General features: G+C 36.1%; 4 protein-coding genes across 4 annotated transcripts; 1 reads left to right on the top strand and 3 right to left on the bottom strand.

Annotated features, from left to right (window-relative positions):
* Nucleotides 1-115: 115 nt before the first annotated feature.
* LOC133864504 (putative pentatricopeptide repeat-containing protein At3g05240) lies at nt 116-3,944 on the bottom strand. Its single transcript, XM_062300856.1, has one exon. It carries the CDS (start codon nt 3,821-3,823, stop codon nt 764-766), a length of 3,060 nt encoding a protein of 1,019 aa, XP_062156840.1. The 5' UTR covers nt 3,824-3,944; the 3' UTR covers nt 116-763.
* A 1,783-nt stretch (nt 3,945-5,727) lies between these two features.
* On the bottom strand, nt 5,728-8,705 carry LOC133864804 (caltractin). Its single transcript, XM_062301221.1, has 7 exons — nt 8,457-8,705; nt 7,508-7,628; nt 7,383-7,419; nt 7,272-7,299; nt 6,455-6,607; nt 6,274-6,376; nt 5,728-6,064 (listed from the first exon to the last, which is right to left on the bottom strand). Exons 1-7 carry the CDS (start codon nt 8,457-8,459, stop codon nt 6,000-6,002), a joined length of 510 nt encoding a protein of 169 aa, XP_062157205.1. The 5' UTR covers nt 8,460-8,705; the 3' UTR covers nt 5,728-5,999.
* A 7,173-nt stretch (nt 8,706-15,878) lies between these two features.
* On the top strand, nt 15,879-18,592 carry LOC133864717 (red chlorophyll catabolite reductase-like). The gene is made up of 2 exons (XM_062301126.1): nt 15,879-16,248; nt 17,748-18,592. Exons 1-2 carry the CDS (start codon nt 15,913-15,915, stop codon nt 18,360-18,362), a joined length of 951 nt encoding a protein of 316 aa, XP_062157110.1. The 5' UTR covers nt 15,879-15,912; the 3' UTR covers nt 18,363-18,592.
* Nucleotides 18,593-19,530: 938 nt separating this feature from the next.
* LOC133863908 (red chlorophyll catabolite reductase, chloroplastic) lies at nt 19,531-20,697 on the bottom strand. Its single transcript, XM_062300049.1, has 2 exons — nt 20,314-20,697; nt 19,531-20,237 (listed from the first exon to the last, which is right to left on the bottom strand). Exons 1-2 carry the CDS (start codon nt 20,656-20,658, stop codon nt 19,626-19,628), a joined length of 957 nt encoding a protein of 318 aa, XP_062156033.1. The 5' UTR covers nt 20,659-20,697; the 3' UTR covers nt 19,531-19,625.
* Nucleotides 20,698-22,265: the final 1,568 nt, after the last annotated feature.

The raw sequence follows: 22,265 nt of genomic DNA, 5'->3' as shown, positions 1-22,265 counted from the left end.
TATTAATTACTTTTTAATATTTTTTCTTTTTTCTTTAAAAAAAAAAATCAAAACTTATTTTTACTTTATATTACATCAATCACTTCTTATTACTATTAAAAAAAAAAAAATCACCTCAAAAACTTTTAGCAACGTCAGTCCATCGTCACTGCAGCTTCTTTGTTGTTTTCATTATCGGCCCCGTTTGAAATTCACTTTCCCCTCCCCTTTCTTTATTTTCACTTCTCAAAAAAAAAAATCAACTTCAAAACATTCTTAACTTTTTTCACTTATTATATCACATCAACTTTATATCACATCAATCCTATTTTCAAAAAATTCCTAAGAGGAGGAGAGGGGTGAGGGATTTTCAAATGGGCCCTCCTTTTCTCCCAAAAGAATTCCCCATTGTTTTGCCATGTCAATGATCTCTAGTGCCAACAAGCTAAATTGAAGCCCTCATCCCTGATATTGACCTCTTCTAGGTCGGCAAAAACATGTCCACTGAGCCTTCGCAGCATGTCACTTGTACGAGTGTTTCCATTTGATGACTCAATCTGACTGGTAACCAGGATTCAAAAGATTGTGTCTCCAGAATTTTGGGCCGTGGACAAATTAGAATATGATAAAAACATAGGCAAATCTGGTTCAACTTCCTTAATACCCTGTCCTTCTTGGTTCTCCGACCAGATAGTCAACTTTATTGATTAGGCCACTGTGAGCCACTAAGACTCTGGGTGCTTCTCTTGAAAATGCACATTTAATTTGATCCATCCACAATGATTCAAGACAATGCCTCATCTTGAAGTTCATTTTCCACAAGAAGACTGAATCCAGGTAATTTTATCAACTGTCTTCGTTCCATATCAGACCTCACTTTATTGGCATCTGTCCACCTTCCAGCTGCTGCATAGATATTGTAAAGCATCACATATGATCTGGAATTTTTTGGGTCCATTTCAAAGAGCATCTCACCAATTCTCTCTCCAAGTTCAACATTGCCATGGATTCTGCAACCACCCAACAAGGACTGAAGCATACTTACAGAAGGTTTACAAGCCAGTCCCTTAACAATGTCGTAAGCCTCATTCAAGTGGCCTATTCTCCCGAGAAGGTCAACCATGCAAGCATAGTGCTCTATTTTTGGTGATATTCCTTGTTCTACCATAGAGTTGAATACCGTGCGTCCTTTCTCAACTAAGCCAGAATGGCTGCAAGCTGATAAAATATTCAAATAAATAACATCACCAGGTCTCATCCCTGAAAGTTCCATCTGGGACAAAAGGTCAAGGGCAGCTTCAGCATCCCCATGCAACCCATACCCATTTATCATCACACTGAAAGATATAGCATCCTTTTCAACCAACCCGTCAAACAGTTTCTTTGCATTTAAAATGTGTCCACCTCTTGAATACAAATCAATTAGGGCATTACAGACGGCCATGTATTTGTCAAAGCCCTTGCGTATCAGGTAACTCAGTACAGAGTGAGTAAGATTTATGCTATTTAACTGAACACAGGCCGAAATTAAACTCAGGGCTGTTATTTTGTCAGGCTGCAGTCCCAGTTGAAGCAAATCACAGAAGAAAGCGACTGCCTTTTTGGCATTTTTCGATTGGACATGCACAGACATCACAGCGTTCCACAGAGAAATATCCCCCCTTTTTCCCATATGAAACAGCAATAGACATGAATTTAAATTTTCAAATCTGGCATACATGAATATAAGAGATGAAACAAGAGGGATTTCTTTTGCAACTCCCGTTCTCACTATAAAAGCATGTATAGACTTACCCTGCAACTGGTTGCAGCAAAGAGGCAATAAATTTAGCAAGGTTACATAATTTGGCCTCTGATCCTCCTTTATCATTCGATTAAATAAGATCAAAGCCTCATGCCGTAAGTTGTGATATCGGAAACCAGTTATTAGAGCATTCCAAGAGACAACACTTCTTTGAGGCATGATTTCAAAGAGTGACCTCCCACCTTCAAGATCTCCGCAGTAACAATACATGCTAATAAGTGCATTGACTAAAGAAACATCGGAGTCAAAACCAGTTTTCATAGCAAAACCATGTAAAGCCCTTCCTTGCACTAGATTTTTGCTCTCATTGAAAATAGGGAGAATACTAATCAGGGTAACCAAATCCAACTCCGGGCCCTCTTTCTGCATCCGGTGAAAAATGACGGCTGCCTTTTCCACATCACCAATGTTTACACACCCAGATATCAAAGTATTCCATGATACAGCATTTCTTCCAGCCATTGCATTAAACAACTGAAAAGAGGAGGAGAGCTGATGACAATCAGAGTAAAAGGCCAACAGTGCGTTTGTCACATTAAGGTTTGAGTCAATACCCTTTCTAACACTAACTGCATGGGCAGACTTGCCTAGAAAAACAGCCTCTAGCTTGGAGCAGGCAGAAAGAATATTAACAACGGAGACTGCATCTGGATTGCATCCTGCAAACTGCATTTCACGAAATGTGGCCAAACTTGCATCCCATTGCCCATTAAGCACATGCCCAGAAATCATTGAATTCCATAAGAGCAGGTTTCTATTGGGCATCTGATAAAAAAGAAAGATAGCTGAATTGACATCCCCAAGCTTAGAATACATTGATACAAGGGCAGTTAACACGGGAAGCTGAGCTTCTGACCCATGCTTTATAACCCATGCATGAAGGGATTCACCAACCCAATGGCTATTGGAGTTCTCACATGATGGAATAATGGACACAAAAGTGACCAAATTAGGCTGCAAGCCAGCACGGATCATTTGCTGGAACATCTCAAAGGCTTCAAAAGTGTTTTGCCTCTGTGTATATGCAGAGATCATAGCGTTCCAAACAGTAACATTCTTTTCAAGTAACGAATCAAACAAACTCCTCGCAGTAGATAAATTGACATCACCAGCATACATTGAAATTAAAGCAGGCACCAAAAAATCATTTGAAAAATATCCAGACTTGGCAGCAAAGCCGTGAAGACATTTTCCAATATCCAAACATCCCAAACGAGCGCAGACAGGAATTATGCTGGCAAAAGTGCTCACATTGGGCTTCAAACCCATCACAAGAATCTGCCTGAAAACCACGAAGGCTTCCTCATCAAGCCCATTTGAAGAATAACCCGCAATCAATGCATTCCAACAAACCATGTCTGGTTGTGGAATTCTATCAATCAGCGTACGTGCGGTCCCCATGCAACCAGATTTCGCATAGAAATCAACCAAAGCCGTTTGTATAACCAAATTTCTCTCAAAACCAGTTCTCAAAACAACACAATGAACCTCCTTTCCAATTCGTAATGCATTCAGAGCCGAACACGCCTTGATCACAAAAGGAAACGTGAAATCGTCAGACGGCAAACCTGAAGCCCGACAACTCAGATAGAGAAACATGACATCTTCGTATAATCCACAGTTGCAAAGGCACCTGACCATCAAATTCTGCAACACTACGCTGGGCTTTTCGATTCGTCGGAACGCAGAGACAGCTACATCTGGAGCACCCACAGAAAAACAAGACCAAACGAATTCTCCTACGGAAGACTCGTCCTCAATCAGACCCTTGACTATTAGAAGTGACATCAGAGGCTCCAAGTGTTTGGTGTTTCGGCAAAGCCTTGCCAGACGAAGAAACTCAGCTCCTTTGGGATTGCTTGAATTATGTAACGGAGGCTTGTTCGTGGATTGTCTAGCTCCCAGACGAGAGAATTTTGGGGGACATGGAAGAGTAGCAAAGAATTTGAAAGAAGGTGGCTTTGGACTTGGAACAGAAAGAGCACAAAGAAAACGCCTCGGAATTATTGGACTCAAACCCATTTTAACCGTCGCTGGCATATTTCTTTCCCAGGGTTTCCCGCCATTACATTCCGTACCAGCTGAAAAACCTGAGCATCCGTTCGTTGCAGTTTGCGTCTTCTCGGCTATGGCGTTTCCATTTTTTTTAAACAAAATGAAAAACCTGAGCATCCGTAATGCGCTTTGACTTATTGCATTTTTATTCCATTTTGATGTGACTGTTTAATCAATCATTTGTTTTTATTTTATTTTTTTTAGCGTCATATTTACAAATCGACATAAAAGTGTGTACCAATTTTATTTATTTATTATTTTTAGCAACATGACCATCATATTAAGAGGGCGGAAAGGCCAATTGAGGGGCGCATGCCCGGCTGTGATGGAAAGGAGGGTAGGTGGCACAGAAGGACAAGGAGGAGGGAGGAGCTGCATAACCGAATCTGACACTGCTAGGGGCGGCATGCAGACCTCATGCACTGGTGGAGAGATTGGAAAGTGGCCGACTCAAGCTGGTTCAAGGAGCAAGAAAATTGGGGGAGCGGAGCATGTATGGGAGAAGTAGAACATGCGATATTAAATCTAGCTTCTAAGTTCCGATTCCCCTTCTCGTCATGTCAATAACGGCTTTTCCATGCCAAAATTTCTCCCGATATTTTTGGAAGGAAATCATTCACAATCCTCAACTGCATGACATCAATAATATTTGATTCTCTTAATTGTGCTAAAGTGCTCCATCAAACTACCGAGGTGTGCTAAAAAGGCCAATTTTTTTTCTCGATAATACCCTTATTCTCTTAAAAACTAAAATAAATAATTAATTAAAAAACTTTTTTTAAAAATAAATAAATCTAAAGGCTAAAGAAATTCAAAACTTTAGAAATTAAAATTTTTGAATTAAAAAAAGAAGAAGAAGAAGAAAAAATACAAGGGATGGCCTGCAAGCCAGCTGGGGGTGGCCGGGCTCCGGTGACACGTGTTGTCATTTTATTGCGCTGACGTGACACACTAACGAAATTCATCAAGTGTTTTGACCGAATTTGACCGAAGAGAGTGATTTGTATTTTTGGCATGCCATAGAGACCTCTAAGTTTATTTTAATTCTATAGAGAGTTAATTGTAAATCAAGTAAACCACATGAACGAATTTTAGATTTTTTTTTTTTCATTTTTTTTACTAAGAGTGATACATGTCATCATTTTATTGGTGCTGACATTGACACTAATGGAATTTATCGAGTGTTTTGACTGCATAGTTTAAATTGTTATTTTGGAATATCCTAGTGACCTTAGAATTATTTTTATATTGCAGGAAACGATTTGTAATTTCGGCCAATTATAGGGATTGATTTTGCATTTATCTCGATTTTTTTTTCTTCGTATTAATCCACCACCTTGGTTTTTTTTTTTTGGGGGTTTAAAAAATAAGTTTAAAAGATTATTTTTTTTTTAATTTTAATTTTTAAGAAAATAAGGATATTATCAAATAACTTTTTTTGACATACCTTGATAGTTTGATAAGTCACTTTAGCAAATTCATGCAACTATTTTAAAATCAGATGTTAGTTGAGAAAGCTTTCTTATATTTTTTTCCGAAAAATATAGTATCGTTTTTGGCTGAACCTTGATGGTTGTTTGAATTACAACAAACATCCTGACATTAAAACTACAGCATGGAAGCTAGATCCTCAAAGAATAAACCGACCACTCTACTGTAATATATCGACGCTTTATCAGTCTATCTCATTGCTCCACATTTTGGATTTTACAGGAATATACTAAAAATCATTGCTCTACCTATTGCTCAAAGTTTCTAAAACATAAAATCATTGCTCTATCTCATCGCTCCACATTTTGGATTTTACAGGAATATACTCAAAATCATACCTATTGTTCCTTAAAGTTTCTAAAACATAAAATCATTATCATTCAGATGTACAAGTAAAATACTGATCAAGATGTCCTGTCTTGGATTCAATCATTCATTGTTTGGCAAAACACTGTTAGACAGAAATAAAACGGCTTGGACTACCTCCACACTGTCAATATAAGCTACATAATGCACTGAAAATATATAAATCTGGCTGTACCCATAACATATCTACTAAGCCACTCTTTTTTCATCTTTTCTTCGGGGATAACTAGAGTACATAAACAGCATAGTCCAGAAATAAACCTTCTGCACATCAAACTCTCAACAAGCTTGATACTCAGAGTTTCTAATACCCATATGCAGTTTTCTTCATAATCCTCATAAACTCTTCAGCATCAACTTCTCCATCACCTGTACATTTCAAAAGCCAATCACATCCAAAATCATCATTTTCTAACAATGCATAAAAACAAAAATAATTACCAATGATAAATTACTTAAAAAAAAAAAATAACAGAACCTTGCTGTAATAGCTTTCAATCCATGAACAAACAAAATAAAAAATTATCAACAGTGATGCAGTTACTATTGATGCCCAATATATGAGTATGCAAACTTACGATCTTGGTCAGCTTCCGCAACCATCTCTTGAATATCCCTGTCAGTGAAGTTCTCACCCAGCTCCTTTGCTATACGCTTAATGTCTGCAATAGAGATCTTTCCCTAAACGCAAAAAGGAAAAAGAACTAAGTTATTGACAAGAAGAAACATAGATGATATCTAAGAGAACAAAATTTTTACATTCTTATCTTGGTCAATAATGTGGAATGCTTTCATGAGTTCCTCCTTAGTATCCCTTTCTCCAATTTTGGCTGTCATCATGTACACAAATTCATCAAAATCAATTGCACCGCTGCCATCCTTGTCAACATCCGCAATCATTTGAAGGATTTGCTGGAATTACACAGAATATTTTAGCCATGTAGTCAAGAATCTAAAACATCTAACTTTGAGATAAAGAGAAAACTACATGGCTCATAATATAATTCAAGAACCTCTCATGAAACGTGGGCAAAGTCCCTAGAAACTCCAAAAAAACTGTAATGACCTAGGGAAAAACGCTAGCCACATCTCCACCATCACCCCAAAATGACTAGTCAATTTGGAACTTCCTTAGAATCACTTATAAAGTTTATTTTCACCTAGTAAATAAGCAATGTGGGACTTATCACCCATGCGAATCTTTATAAACTACCTACTCTATGTGAGCTATTCATCTTCTCAATATGGGACCGAAGTGTTACAAAAGTAGAACCACATACATTACATCAGTTACTCAGACATCACTCTAAAGAAGTCTACTATATGCCCGAGCTTTAACCAAGTAGATTTACAGATGCAACCAAATCTGTAAAATAAGAGCAGATGGCACGGCATACAAGCACTACAGGAGAGGGAGGGAGGGAGGGAGAGAGAGTCAGCCTTCCTAATCACTAGGCTGTTTCTTTTCCCCATTCTGAAACTGCCCCAATTGGACAAGCACTCTGTACTCTTCAAAAACCAATGTGAACACACTCATGCAGGGACAAGCACGCATGTACTGGGGTAGAGACATTACCTCTTCTGTCATCTCAAAACCCAGGGCCCTGTCAAGAGAAGATCTCGGTCGTAATGCTTTCATGACCAATCAACTTAAAATTTCTTAGTACATTTGACATGAATTTCATACCTCATGGCGACATTCAGCTCCTTGGCATCAATAGTGCCTAAACAACAAGGTAAACAAAAAAATTATTGGAAAATATATAAGAAAACTATACCAAAGACAAATATGCTAACAGCTCATTGCAATACCTGAGCCATCAGTGTCAAATAACTCAAATGCTTCCTTAATCTCTTGCCTCTTTTGCTGAGTTAACCCGTGATGACGTACTCTGTTCTTTTCTTTCCTAGATGTTGTTCTATGAAGAGTCTCCTGATGAGGTGGTTTCATATTTGAGAAACAATAATGTCATTTACCAAGTATAGCTCTCTATAAAGGATCAATAAAAAGGTAAACGACATCATGAACACTTGGCACACACACTATCGCATGATCCAAGTGACACTGCATTTTTAACCTGTAACAACATTCATCTCACATCTTCACGCAATCCTCCACAACCAACATATATTATCAAATTAAACCACATAGAACATGGTCACGATCCATTAGACTAGGCTCAAGAGCACCCCCTCGAAAACTGCCTTACTTGCCAAACTTTCTCATATTAGCAAAAGAAACGAAAGCAACAATTCGCTAGTCCACTAATACGTCCCAGGCCTAATTTATTAATGTCCCCAGAATGATCATTTCAGTAAATTTTCCCAAATTTTATTACACATATAACGACCTTAAATGTTTCATACGAAAGATTGTGTGAAATTTAACTACGCTAACTTCTCTCTTCCGATTAGTGCTTGATTGCCTCGTCTTTAACTGTATGAAAAACCAATTGATAAATTATATCACAATTCAATTATTTTAAACCATATGAGCCTAATTCCATAACATTTTCCTAGCTTTAGGTACACATTTTGTCCCCATTTGAGGCAAATTCACAACTAAAACATCGATCTATCAAGTAATTACCGATAATTCAACGATCAGACACCAAAATCTAGTTCAGGATATTGGAAGTCAAAATGCACAACAAATAAGGAATTAATTCGGAGATATTAAACTCTAAATCTCAAAAAAATTGATACATAAAAAATCCAATAAATCGGGGAATCGAACTAGGGTTTCGCAGAGAGAGCGTACCATAGCTTCGCTCGATGAGTTTTCAAACGCGTTAAGATTGTTGAAGAAAGTCCTCCAAGAAAAACCTGGATCGAAAAGTTTCGGCACGATCTTTTGCTTTGAAGCTTTCGTATTTGGGAAGAGTTTCTGTCACGGATCAACCCACAAAAGGGGAAACTTGAAGTTTGAAGCTTTCAGAAAGAAGAGAGAGAGAGAACGCGGAAGATGAGAACAAATCTAGAAGGATGAAGTGGGAGTTCGACGGATCCGGATCCGGATCCTCTCAGATTTTAGGAAATCTGAGTTTCTCAAATTTCTAAATACTGACCGTTGGTTGCATCCAAAGGTCCAAAAGTGTCTTCTTTTGTCTTTAAAAGTTTTCTGCATTTTGGCTGGTTAACCCAACCCGGGTTAACCGGCCTGTAAAAAATTAAGGGATAATTACACTGTTAGTCTCTGTGGTATACCATAATTATTTTTCACTTCTTATGGTTTAAAAAGTTCATGGGAGGTCCTCGTGGTATATGGCGACACGTGTCGCTGACGTGGCATTTGACGAAATCTATTAAAAATTTTAACAGAATTTGACGCCAGGGATCGATTTGTAATTATTGTATATCACGAGGACCTCCCATGAACTTTTTAAACCATAGGGAGTAAAAAATAATTATGGCATACCACAATGACCAACGGTGCAATTATCCCAAAAATTAAAAAAAAACATAAATAAAAAAAAATCTAAAAAACGCATACTTGAGTTTAGTTTGATATTTCATTTCCCCCCTCTCTCTCTCTCTCCCAAAATTTTTCCCTCCCCCCTAGGGATTTAAATAAACCAATTCATTCGACAGCCCACTCGATACCCGCTCAGTTTAGCCCGATCCAAACTCGAGCTCGATACTGTAGAAATTCGATCGTTACTGTAGAAACCCCATCGATTAGTAAGTGATACATACCCGACTCGCTCGACAAAACTCGATAGAGGCTCGCGAGCTCAGTTTATTTAAAGCTTGACCGGATCACTTGCCCAGCTGGTTAGTTCGACTCGTTAACTCGTTCATATCTTACATATATATATATTACATATTAATTATAATATTTTAATTACAATATTTAGTATGTTAAATTAACATATTAAGTTATTAATAGTTAGTATATAACAATATTAAATAATTAGCATATATATAAACACATATATCACATCACACATGGTTAACAATAGTTAGATATTATACTTATATTATAGTTACTTAGTTATATAGAATATATTAGATTTACTATTTGTTCACATTATACATATACTATAGTTTATACTCTCTAGTTATATATAATAACATATTGTTAATTTGTTACTTATAAACTATAGTTATGTACTATATTTTATAATATGTCTTATATAGTTACATATTATATATTTATGTTATTAATAAATGCATAGAGGTTGTTCATAAACTTGAGTTTGAATTCTGCTTTGATTACTCATTGAAAAATTTAATAGTTTACATCGAACTCTAGTTGAGCCGAGCTTGTTCAGTAACCCAATTCGGCTCGAATGTCATTTTCAACGAACTCGAGCTTGAGCTCGAGCTTGCCCGAGTTTTAAACGAGCCGAGCTTGAACATGCAATTTATAGCTCGGCTCGAATTCGAGCTCGACTATTTAGGCTCGACTCATAAACGAGTCAGTCTTGAAATCTTCAAACTCGACTCAGCTCGGCTCGGCTCGATTACATCCCTACTCCCCCCTCTCCAATCCACTGCAACCACCACCAAATATATCTCCGGCCACCGCCGTCCAGTGCCGCCGCCCACCACAAAGTAGTGTTATTGTCCACCATCCAGCCGATCTCTCTGAGCCTCACGCGATTTGGTCGCCTCCGCCCCCTGAACGTCGCCCACCACTGGTCTGTTTTCCTTTCTCTAAGCCTCACGCAGTTTGCTTTTAGCATGTTTTGTGATGTGAACCAATTAATACAAAACACATGAATGGATAGGTTGATTGTTTTGAATAAGCCAGGAACTCCTAAAAAACACAGTGACACTGTATTTTACTTAAAAAAATTCAACATAATATTATTCCATAATTTGTTTCTTTAAATATACAATTAGGCTAGCAAATTCACGTAGGAGTGTAACTCTGCTCTAGATAGAGTTTCACTACTTCTATCACATTCCTTTAGCTAGATAATCCTACTGCTATTCAAAGAGAACTTTAAATGAAAACAACTACTACCACTCGTCTTCTCTCACTAGAAGAGATAAGACTCTTATTCAACTATTACTCCTATTAGATATATCTTCAACTTAGATATATCTCTTACTTAGATATAGATGTAATCTTACATATTAGGATCACATCATTCCCCCTACTAACCTTTTTATTGTCCTCAAGAAAAAATTATGAAAACTAAAGTACTGAAAATAAAAACTAATTAACACTTCTAAAAATATAACTTAATAAAAAATATTAAAAACAGTGCACGCATATGCTCCACCTTTGAGCCACAAAAGAAAGTTGACCCATTGACTAACTATGCTTTTCATAAAAGCTGAACTCGTTTTGTTTATACCCCCTTTTTTTTTTCTTTGTTTGAGCCAAACAAAAACGCCCTTACTTGTTTCTTTCGCATCTGTGTAACAAAAGAGGTATCCAGCACAACAGGGCTGATGGCGGCGATTGGTGCGGTGGGTTTTGAATTGACGGTTGCAATGGCCGGTGCGAAGTGATGGCTGTCGGACGAAACTGCGATGGTGACTAGGAGGCGATTTGGCGGTGCGGTTTGATAACGGTGGAAGAACGGTGGTGGAGATTCCGATCTAGCATTGCTAGCGTCGTTGAGGAGAGACGACGTTGCTCGCTCCAGTAATGTTTGGATCTGCGGCTGATCGATGGTGGTTTGGTGCAACGCTGGCATGGATGAATTTTTGTTGCTTCAACAATTCTTTTCTTCCTCTTGACAGTGGCAACCTGTGGGGTAGGTGTTATGGGCAATTATTGGCTTGCTGGAGCGGGGCTTGGTGTATAAAAACTTTCAATTTTTCTCATATGCTCCTCCATCTTTTTGTTGGATTTTTCCTTCCACACGATAAATTCTGATTGCATCTTTTCTATCTTTGCTTGTTCATCTTCACTCCATAAAATTTTGAAAGAATTTTCTCCTTCGTATTTGTGATTTCTTCCACATGAATTCTCACCATTTGATGTTTTGGCAAGCATCTCATAGATTTCTTTCATGCGATCTTGCATAGTTTGTTGACTCTTATGGAATTCATCATGGCTATCCGATAAGCTCTTCATTGATTGTTCCATGTTTCCCAGTCGTTGATCCATCTTTTATTGTTGTCTCTCTTTTGTTACTGAACGTGTTGCTGAACGGGTTGTAATGAAAAATCCCGAATTGCCCAACTCTTGTTCTTTGATTTTCCTATATTGTTTAATATCTAGTTTCTTTTGAGGGAAACCGGTCCTCTTGGGTAAACACTTATTGTTATTCAAGAGGAAAAACTTGGCTCTGATACCAATTGATGTGAACCAATTAATACAAAATACATGAATAGATAGGTTAGCTGTTTCGAATGAGCCAGGAACTCCCAAAAAACACAGTGACATGGTATTTTACTTAACAAAATTCAACATAATATTATTCCATAATTTGTTTCTTTAAATATACAATTAAGCTAGTAAACTCGCGTAGGAGTGTAACTCTGTTCTAAATAGAGTTTCACTACTTCTACCACATTCCTTTAGCTAGATAATCCTACTGCTATTAAAAGAGAACTTTAAATGAAAACAACTACTAGCACTCGTCTTCTCTCACTAGAAGAGATAAAACCCTTATTCAACTACTACTTCTATTAGATATATCTTCAACTTAGATATAGATGTAATCATTACATATTAGGATCACATCATTCTGATATTTTTCTTAGATTAAACTAATTTTAGCCCTTGAAAAAAAATCCTATATTCAAAGTATGACCAAGATTTGCGTAGAGAAAAGGTGGTTCAGAGAATTATGTAGGGGAGGATCTGAGTGGTGGCAATGTCCCCATGTGAATTGCTTCTTCTAGCAACCTATGGGGGACAAAGAAAACTACGAGCTTCTTCAAGTACTGAGCAGGAATTGTGGATAATTATTTACTTATGAGATACTGGATGTGTGGATATTAGTTGATATAGTGGATTCTTAAAAGATTTTTATGGACTATTGCCTAATGAATTCCAAGTTGTGAGAAGAATTAGGAGGGCCTGGAGGGCTATTCCTAGTTTTTTCTATGCTATTTCGTTTTAGTATAAATTTTATGTATCCTTCTTCATGGATAAATGAGATGGACTTTGACTAGCTTCCTTTCTCTTCTAGTTTGGTTCTTTTGGTAGCCAAAATGTCTTTTTAGTTTTGCTTGCAAAATTAAACGAATAATTCTCTTCATAATTCAATGCAGCTGATTAAAATGGGACAAACAGGCATAACATGCTGTCCCAAAGCCTGTGCATCTAAGGTTTTTTTTCCATATTGTTAATTTTTTTTTTTCCTTTATTTATTTTTGCCATGTTTAGAAGTTGAATCAGAAGTTTGTCCATGTAAGCATCGGGCTGGTTTTCATGCTTTGCTGGTCACTGTTCAGGTAATCTTATTATTATCAATGAAGTTTTTCATAATTTTACTACATATCTGCCTTCTGAATAGCTATTACCAATTATTTCGATTGCTTGTCTTGGGACTTGGAATAATGAAAGATAAGGCTATAGTGAAGTCAATGACCAGACACGGAGACTATAGGTTACAATTCTGAGAGAATTATTGGTTGGGAATGCTTCTTTGAAAAATGAGTCGTATATACCTGCTTCTCTTCCCTGGACTTGATCCCACGTAGAGAGATTTTCTTTTGCTATGAAATGACTCAGGCGGTTGACCCATATCAGAAATGAGGTTAATTAATTTGTCTGGACTTTTGATATTATATCTTCTGGTAATCCAAAATGGTTAAGGTTTCTACCAGCTGGGTTGCCATACAAATTCTCTTTTTTTCTTCTACTTCTGATTCACACAACTTTGCTTCCTTTCTCTTGTATTCTTCTTGATATAGCATTCGATCAGTTATGTTAGAATATAAGTTGTTTTCTTTTATATGATTTTTTTTCCTTCATGATGTTGATGCAGGATAACTGGATAAGTCTCATATCCAGTGGAACATGCAAGATTGCAAGTTCTCCAATATGTGATGTAAACAAGATCAAGAAGCCAAAAGATATAGTTGGTACAAACAATTTTTTTTGATTGGTTTGGTTAGATGTTGGTGGGAGAGGATTTTTTATAGTGCTGATAGTTTTGACATTTTAGGGTAATACTGATAGCTTGATATTTATTGTAGAATGTTGCCTTATTTCAAGCTTATAGGCTTTTGGTATATTTTTTTTGTTCACTTTTACTCACACACGACCAAAGAAAATTGAGAAGTCTCATCTCTTTTAGGTAATTGGAAGATAATCAAATATTTCATAAATATCAAAGGTTCAGTTACAACCATATATAGGCATCAACCAAATGAATGAACTACAAGTACGTTCATTGAAATGGATACAACTAGATGAAATTACTCCCAGCTGCCGTAATTCATGCAAGATGAAAATGACCACCAACACTTGTGCTGTGCTGCATATGTTCCTAATGAAACATGCATCTTCCCCCCTGTAAAGTGGAAGTTAAATATCAATAAAGCAAAGAATAAGTACAAATCACATAAATAATTTCAACCAAAGAACTAAGCTTCGTAAGATTGCCTGTAGAATCACAGATACGATAAGTGTAGGTTATGGCTGGAACCTGCTCCCATCATTTTGTCAAAAGAATTAGCCTTGCACTCTTTTTTCAAAATGACAAAAGATAGAAAGAAATTAGGATTTGACAAGGTTTGTCCATGTACCAGAGTATTGACTATTTCCTTGTACCTTTGATCTACATAAGAAAAAATAAATAACTGCTGTAACTAAGTCGCATTATGTGCATGACAGTCTTGAGACGGGGACCAGGGGTTCAACTGGCACATTTGTCTAATGCATAAACAAATGATCAAGAACATTTGTTTTTTAAAAAAGCATGTCTCTCATATGCTAATTAAATAAGTGTGTATTTCTCGGACGCTAAAGGATGTATAATAGATTTATAGAATGGGTTGGACGAAATTCCTTCAACCCAGTTTGAAAAATTTTCCCGGCCCATTAAAAATAAATAAATAAGATAACGATATTTGAGTTTTTCGTATTTTACACTTACGACCTTTGTTCGGATACCATTTGAAATAAGTTAGACGAAATAAAAATGTTTGTTAATGTTTTTATTTGAGAATAGAAAACATAAGACAAAAGACTAAAGTTTTAACAAATAAATTAATTATTTCACTAATTATTAATTGTTACGTCAATGGAAAGAAAACTTGTTGTCAAAACTATAATACCCAAGTGGCTAGCACTCCAAAATTAATATAAATATGCTCTCCTGGAAGGATTTGGCTTATGTGTTGTAGTAAGTAAAAAAGATTGAAGGCTCAAATTTAACCAAATTATTTTTAACTCAGACATTGTCGTTTCTTTTAACGTTGTAGTTGACGTTTGCCCAACCGTCCCTTTTCTGTAAAGGCTTTCTTATGGTTCATATTCAACAAGACGCTTCAAAATTTGTTCGTCTTTAGCACTCCATATGAACCTTTGATTCTCACTGGTTTATTACAATTCCTTGGTGTTTTGCTTGACAAAGAAGAGTATGAAAAGGAAGATTAGACTATTACGAATAATAAGATAATTTGATGATGTGATAGTAAAACACAGCCATTAATCTATGAGATCATATTTGAATTCCATAAATACAATAGTTAATTTGCAAAAGAGACATGCAAAAGAACGATACCAAACACATCTAAAAAGAAATCAAGAGCTAGTTTTCATTGCAATGTTATCTCAATTGTATGACTGTCATATAACAATTTACTAAATGAGTAATGCTAAATATTGCATTTTATTTTATAATTATTTCATAATGATGATGTGACAACCCTAACTAACCATTAATAAATTCTTGTTATTAAAAACATGAGACGTGTTATACATCATTTTTAGGTCATTCTCTCATTTTTTTCATTTTTCAAAATTACATTATGATATGCGCTTTGAAATATATAAAGACAAGAGAGTGACCATAAAAGAAAATTTTTTAAAAAATAAAATAAAGTTATTAACTTTCATTGTTTATTGAAGAAAACGAGGAGATTGCAATAACAATATCTAAGAATTGGTTGGAGGTACCCATTGTAAAATATTTGTAGAATAAAATGTAATATATAACAATATTATTTTCGTTTTTTTTTTTTTAATAAAGAATATTCTTGTCCATACACTCAAAAGGATTAGATACGTATTAAAAAAAAAAAAGAGGATTAGATAGGGGACTTCTGACTTTTGAGCAAATTGAGACAGAATTCCAATGGCTTTCACTTTATCACCACCACCACCACATCTTCTTCCTCCAAAAACATCAAGAGCAGGGCCTTCATTTATTTGCCATTCATTGTCTTCTTCTTCTTCCTCATCAACACCATACAGCATGGGCCAGAAGATGGGAGGGTCGAAACTCATGGAATTCCCACACCTGTTAGATCCACACAGGGATACAATGATCAGCCTGATCTCGGCCGTGGAGAATTGCCTCGGTTCTCACCTTCTTCCTTCTTCGGTCCCTCCTGATGTTGAATACTACCAGAACGAAAGCGGCACTTCTCAAGGCACTCTTTGCGTTAGATGCGGCATCGACTCCTCTCCTGTACTCTCTCTCTCTCTCTCTTAATCTCTTTCTCTTTACCTCTTTAGTTTCTAGCATTACTATATGCATACACATGGAGCTTCTCCTAGTTTTTTTAGCTCATGATTCACAAAATGCCTTACTGTGATTGGGCTAATTTTTTTTTTTAGAAGAAGTGATTGTGCTAATTAGGAGTAAATATCTGACTAGCTTTAACAAAGAGTGACACCCACGTGTTATCTGACTGTCTCTCAGAATTCCTTTCTTCAAATTTCTATTTTAAGGATCAAAGTGGCCCTTGCTGGCACACCCGGAGAGAGGCCGCTAGTAATTTTTGACACAATATCAAAGGACTGAGGTTGAGGAGTCGGATTATTTAATTATATGGATTGGGATTGGATGACCTATATAGTTTTATACACATGTTTCGACGTGACCCGAATTCAACACATTAAATAATGGCATGAATTTTTTATATGACTCGCGAATTTGACACGAACTTAATACAAAATTAAAGGGTTAATAGTTAAAAGAATGAACCTGTCTAATTAAACGAATCGGGTTATGGTTTTCCTATATATTTTTAGACTAATGCTTCGACACAATTTGAACCCACACCAAACGCGAATTGTCACCCCTAGCCCTTCGTTCTTGCTTCTTTTTTCCTTTGCAGATCTCCTTATAGGTAGGTGGCAGCAGCTTTTCTATATGAAGTGACCAATTCATATTTTTCTAAGCCATGTGAAGTGACTGATTCCCAACATATTAATTGATGTGGAGTCTTGGACACTAAAATGCAAAGATATTGAAATGGATTTATCACTAAAAAAGATGGAGAGATCAATTAAAAAAACCTAAGGGATTTTGCTGCTGCAGTTCTGAATTTCAACCATTTTTATATGTCAACTTTCCAAGGATAACACAAACGATAATACAAAGGTATTTGACAGAAAGTAATTTACGAACTGATTACAGTCTTATCAACATCTTCATGTTTTCTTCTTAGCGTCTTAAGGTGATCATTTCTTCTCATCCAGATTTATCTGTTCCTTCTCAATTCTCATCCAGATTGCTCTGTTTTTCCACTTACTGCTGTTGTTGTTGTTCTTATCCTTATCCAATGCTTCAATACTCATTAAGGTAGCACAAAAGTAAGGATGAAAAGGGTGGGTTAACGTGGTAAAGTTCGTACCAAACTTCTTGTAATTACTCTTCTATACAAGAAAGAAAAAAGATTTTATTTTATTTTTAATACAATTTCTAGGATATTTTATCATGTACAATTCTTTAAGTTTTAATAATTGCTTTCAAATTAAATGATTCGGATTTTATCATATCAATATTTATCATATTTTTGTGATACAAATATGGTAACTGCACGGTTGTCGGTTGATATGGAGTGACCAAAAGAACCGCCCCTATTGCTTTATTGCAAAAACTCAAATATATAATGTAATTGCTTGGCCTATGTTTCTGCCATAAGGGGATGTGAACAAGATCTCTGTATTGCATGGTACCAGGTAGATTTCGTTCTGGCAAGTTGGCTGCACTTGGAGCAACCAACCGGCGGTGGTGCCTTGGACATAACCAACATCGCCGGCTACATGAAGTCATCAACGGAGGTGCCCCACTTCCAATTCGAGCTTGTGCAATGCAGCCCCACATATTTCATCCTCTTCCTTGACTTAATTCCTCGCAGGGACACTGTCAGCCATCCTGACTACCTCAAAACCTTCTATGAGGACACCCAACTGGAGGCTCGCCGGCAACGACTAGGCCAACTCCCTGAGGTGCAACCCTACTTCTCATCATCCCTGTATTTCCGTGGTGTGGTGTCACCGACTGGAATCTTGGTTAGCATAAAATGCGAGGACGGTGGAAAGGAACGTGTGGAAGAAATTATACGCGATCACATTGGTCCCATATCTAATGAGGTTGCGGGAATTTGGATGGATATGTGTGTTGGTGGGGGTGGGGAGGTTAGAGAGGCCGAGAGAGCAGAATTAGAAAAGAGGGACAGCTTGATCAAACGCAAGGCTATAGAGATGGACTTGAGCTCTAGCTTGCCCAAGCAGTTCGGCCAAGAAGTGGCAGACCGAGTCTTGCGGGTCATAAGAAGTGTTTACAAAACATGATCAACTTTTTCTTTCTTTCTTTCTTCCTTCTTCTTCTTTTTTTTTTTTTTTTTGGTGATATAGAAGTGAAAATAATTTGAGTGTTTTATGTTTTGGATTATTTGTTAGTATTTTTATTTTAAAAAGAGAGAAGGAAAAAGTGTTGCTGTCTTTTATTTACTTGTATACTTTCAATTTATATAAGCATTGAGTTAGGGGTGCATTTGAAATAATACCAACAAACTTGTACAGTTTGAACTTCGTTATAGCCATTCAAGTGGATTGCAATCCAACGGTGGTTTGTTGTGGTCACCATTATTATCCAGTTTCTTTTCTTGTTAAAATATTAATTTAAATAATTAAATTCGAAACAACATAAAACACAAAGCACTACTAAAAAGATATTAATAATTTTTAATTTTATGTCACGTCAAAATATTTTTTAAACTAAAATAAAAAATGCCTCCCAAAGATATTCTTAATTATACACAGTGACATCAATTTATAAAAGGATAATTGCACTATTAATTCTTGAGGTATGTTATAATTACAAATCACTCTCTATGGTTTAAAAGTTCATGGGAGATCCTTGTGGTAACTATGATACAAATTGATCTTTGGAGTTAAATTCTATTAAATTTTTTAACAGATTCTGTTATTTATCACGTCAGCGCCACATCAAACCAATAAAATGGCAGCACGTGTCCATCTTAATAAAAAAAATAAATTTATTAAAAAATAAATAAATAAACTTATTTTAAAAAAAAAAAAAAACAAAAAAGGAAAAGGGTGGCCCTTTTTTGTTTTTTGAATTTTTTTTTCCAAAAAAAATAAGTTTATTTATTTATTTTTAATAAATTTATATTTTTTTATTAAGATGAACACGTATCGCCATCTTATTGGTTTGATATGGCAGTGACGTGACATTTAACAAAATCTGTCAAAATATTTAACGGAATTTGACTTAAGGGATCAATTTATAATTATAGTTTACCATAATGACCTCCAATGAACTTTTTAAACAATAGGGAGTGATTTGTAATTATGGCATACTCTAGGGACTGATGGTACAATTATTTCATTTATAAAAAGGTTGAAGTAAATGTTATAGGACTAAAGCATTTTCGTTAATTCTAATAGATAAAATTGTGATATGAAAAAAAAAAAAAAAAAAAAAAAAAAAAAAAACTAAGAAGAAGAAAAACTGCGGATTTGGCCCTTTTATTGGGTTTACTCTTATTTACATGTTCTAGCATTTCTCTTTACATTGAACAAAATAGCTTTTCATGCAGTAAAAAACTTCCGTACGGATCCCAATACTCGGTCTGCCACTTCTGGCCCAAACAATCTCGGCAAGCTTGACCCCAAATCAATCTCAATGGTCCTGCTCTTAACCAACCCATCCCTCTTTTCCAAATAAGCTCGCTCAGTCTCTCCCACCTCTCTCTCCCCACAAGCACACAGATCCAACCAGATCCCCAGCACTTCCTTTGCAATGGGATCTACATGATCTTTTATGAACTCCTCCATGCGTCCCTGTCCACTTGCCTCCGTCTCAATACGAACCGTAATAGCCGTAGGAGACACTAGGGAACGTATGTAAAGGGACGAAGAGATATAGGGTCGAACCTCAGGGATTTTCTCAAGCGTTTGACGATGTTTGTCCAGCTGAGTGTCTTCGTAGAATTTGGTGAGGTAGTCTGGGGAGAGAACAAGGTCCTTTCGAGGAGGCAAATCGAGAATGAGAACTACCGATGTTGGGCTGCTCTGAATGAGCTCAAAAAGGAAATTTGGTGCGTCGGTGGAAGGTTTCAGATAGGCTGACAGGCTTGTTATGTTCAGTGCTGCTCCCGTTGGTAGCTCACAGTGTATCCAGCTACCCAATATGAAATCAATCTGATACAAGTTTAGACATTAATTAAGACCCAAACAGCAAATTAAACCAAATTAGCACCGAGGGGAAGTCACCTACCTGGGAGGGCTTGTGGCCAGATCTGATGTGAAGCGAAGCACAGCCGGTCCCACTCTGGTTCTGGTAGTACTGTACATCAGGCGGTAGAGTGCAAGGAAGGAGCTGCGAGTCCAGGCGGTTCTCCACCGTTGATACGAGATCCACCATCAGGTTTCTGTGTGGGGCCGAGACATACGGGAATGCCTTGAACTTTGTTCGCCCTTCGTTGTGCGGTTCCATGTGAGCCGATGATGAAGAGGAAGAGCAGGAGATCTGAGACCTCAATGGCCTTGATGATGACGAAAAAGCAGGAAGTGGAGAAGAACAGTGTGGCGGGTGTAGCAAGTGGTGGAAGATGATAGCCATTCGTTCCACCTCTCACAGTAGATATCTAATCCATATATGATATAAACTATTAAAGATTTTTGTTTGACTGCTAAATGACTCGTTTGCCCTTCCTGAATAGTAAGGATTGGGAAATTTATCACCGAAATGGTAGTTTTTTCTTTTTTAAAAAATAAAAATAATAAAATAAAAATTTATCAGGGTATCCTCAAGCTAGATCACGACTATCAATTACCGAGTGTAGAGGTCCAGTCAGGATTCGCAGACTAATCATTGGCCTCATTCCCAATGCTACTTTAAGAATGGAGTCTTAAAACGTAGACTATATCGGAATAGTTGACCCAAAGGAGAAATAATATCTGGTAAATCTTGAATTTGAGACCTTAAGGGATAATATTTTTGAACGCTTCAGCCAATAGGCCATCCCCTTGGGGTTAATGGTAGCCTTTCTTAATTTAAGACTATAATCGCAAAAATATTGAGAGAATAAATATGATAAGTAAAATTTTCTCATTTTTTATTTTTTTTTATTTTTTGTGTGTTTTTAATTGGTCTTCCAGTGGGTAAATGCATAGCTTTTTTTTCTTCTTCATACCATCACCCGTTCTAATTTGAATGGCATATATGTGTCATCCATGCATAGAAGTCTAGAAGATCTCTTTGCAAACTGGTCATTCGTCTTTAATTATAACATGCAATTGTATTCATCTATCGATCATACATAGAAAAAATGCTTAGATTATTTATCTAAAACATTAACTCTTAAATAGTTTGTAATTTAGAACATTGGGGATTATATTTGTGGATGTTTCCATTGTTTGTAAAGAGATCTGATGATCTATGCATTACTGACACATATATGCAATTGAAATTAGAGAAGGGGATGAAACTTATAAAGCTCCAAAACATTTCTACTGGATCTGTTATATTTTTCCTAGGAAGTAGGATTAATTTTGCATGTTGTTTTTTGTATTCTCAATTTCGGTACATATGATATATTTTCAAATTTCTTCTAAGATCATTTGCTGTTGTTTTCTTCAGGTTTAAAAAATAAACGTGCACTTATAGAATAATTAAGACTCAATTGGTTGGTATTTACCGTGCATCTTAGCTGAAGCATGCTATTTATTTTTTATTTATTTTAAATAAAGTTATAACACTTTTATTACTCAATCAGTGAAATAGAGCAGATTGCTCTAACAAAACAATATCATAAATACAATCTAGAATTTATTCTCTCTAAACCTTATATATATATATATATATATATATATATATATATATATATATATATATATATATATATATATATATATATATATATATATATATATATATATATATATGTTTAACGGCAGCCTTAGCTAAACCATACGCCGCAGAATTAGTGGTTCTACTAATATGGTGAATCTGTCAACTAGAAAGCGAGTTTAAAACTATACGAATATCTTTCACAATTATTCTAAAGCTACTCAAATTATGACATTATGAACTCATAGCTTTAATCATTTGTATAATTAATTATTGAAAAACTTTGTTTACTCCTTCAGAGGCCCAATTGAAACCATCACTAGGAACAAATCTGATATCTCTCAGCCTGTCTAAAGGATTTGCTTATATGGTGTATT

This window comes from Alnus glutinosa, chromosome 3, assembly GCF_958979055.1.
Source record: "Alnus glutinosa chromosome 3, dhAlnGlut1.1, whole genome shotgun sequence".
NCBI lineage: Eukaryota > Viridiplantae > Streptophyta > Magnoliopsida > Fagales > Betulaceae > Alnus > Alnus glutinosa.
The sequence above is the reverse complement of the archived record's forward strand: the minus strand, read 5'-3'. Positions and strand labels throughout refer to the sequence as shown.

What these genes read in the sequence shown, in the direction of transcription:
- LOC133864504 (XM_062300856.1), bottom strand. Translation starts at nt 3,823, where the DNA reads ATGCCAGCGACGGTTAAAATGGGTTTGAGTCCAATAATTCCGAGGCGT.
- LOC133864804 (XM_062301221.1), bottom strand. An exon ending in GAGCTGAATGTCGCCATGAG is followed by an intron (nt 7,300 to 7,382) that starts GTATGAAATTCA and finishes TTCTCTTGACAG; the next exon opens with GGCCCTGGGTTTTGAGATGA. An exon ending in TTATTGACCAAGATAAGAAT is followed by an intron (nt 6,377 to 6,454) that starts GTAAAAATTTTG and finishes TTTTGCGTTTAG; the next exon opens with GGAAAGATCTCTATTGCAGA.
- LOC133864717 (XM_062301126.1), top strand. Translation starts at nt 15,913, where the DNA reads ATGGCTTTCACTTTATCACCACCACCACCACATCTTCTTCCTCCAAAA. An exon ending in GCGGCATCGACTCCTCTCCT is followed by an intron (nt 16,249 to 17,747) that starts GTACTCTCTCTC and finishes GCATGGTACCAG; the next exon opens with GTAGATTTCGTTCTGGCAAG.
- LOC133863908 (XM_062300049.1), bottom strand. Translation starts at nt 20,658, where the DNA reads ATGGCTATCATCTTCCACCACTTGCTACACCCGCCACACTGTTCTTCT. An exon ending in CTGGCCACAAGCCCTCCCAG is followed by an intron (nt 20,238 to 20,313) that starts GTAGGTGACTTC and finishes AACTTGTATCAG; the next exon opens with ATTGATTTCATATTGGGTAG.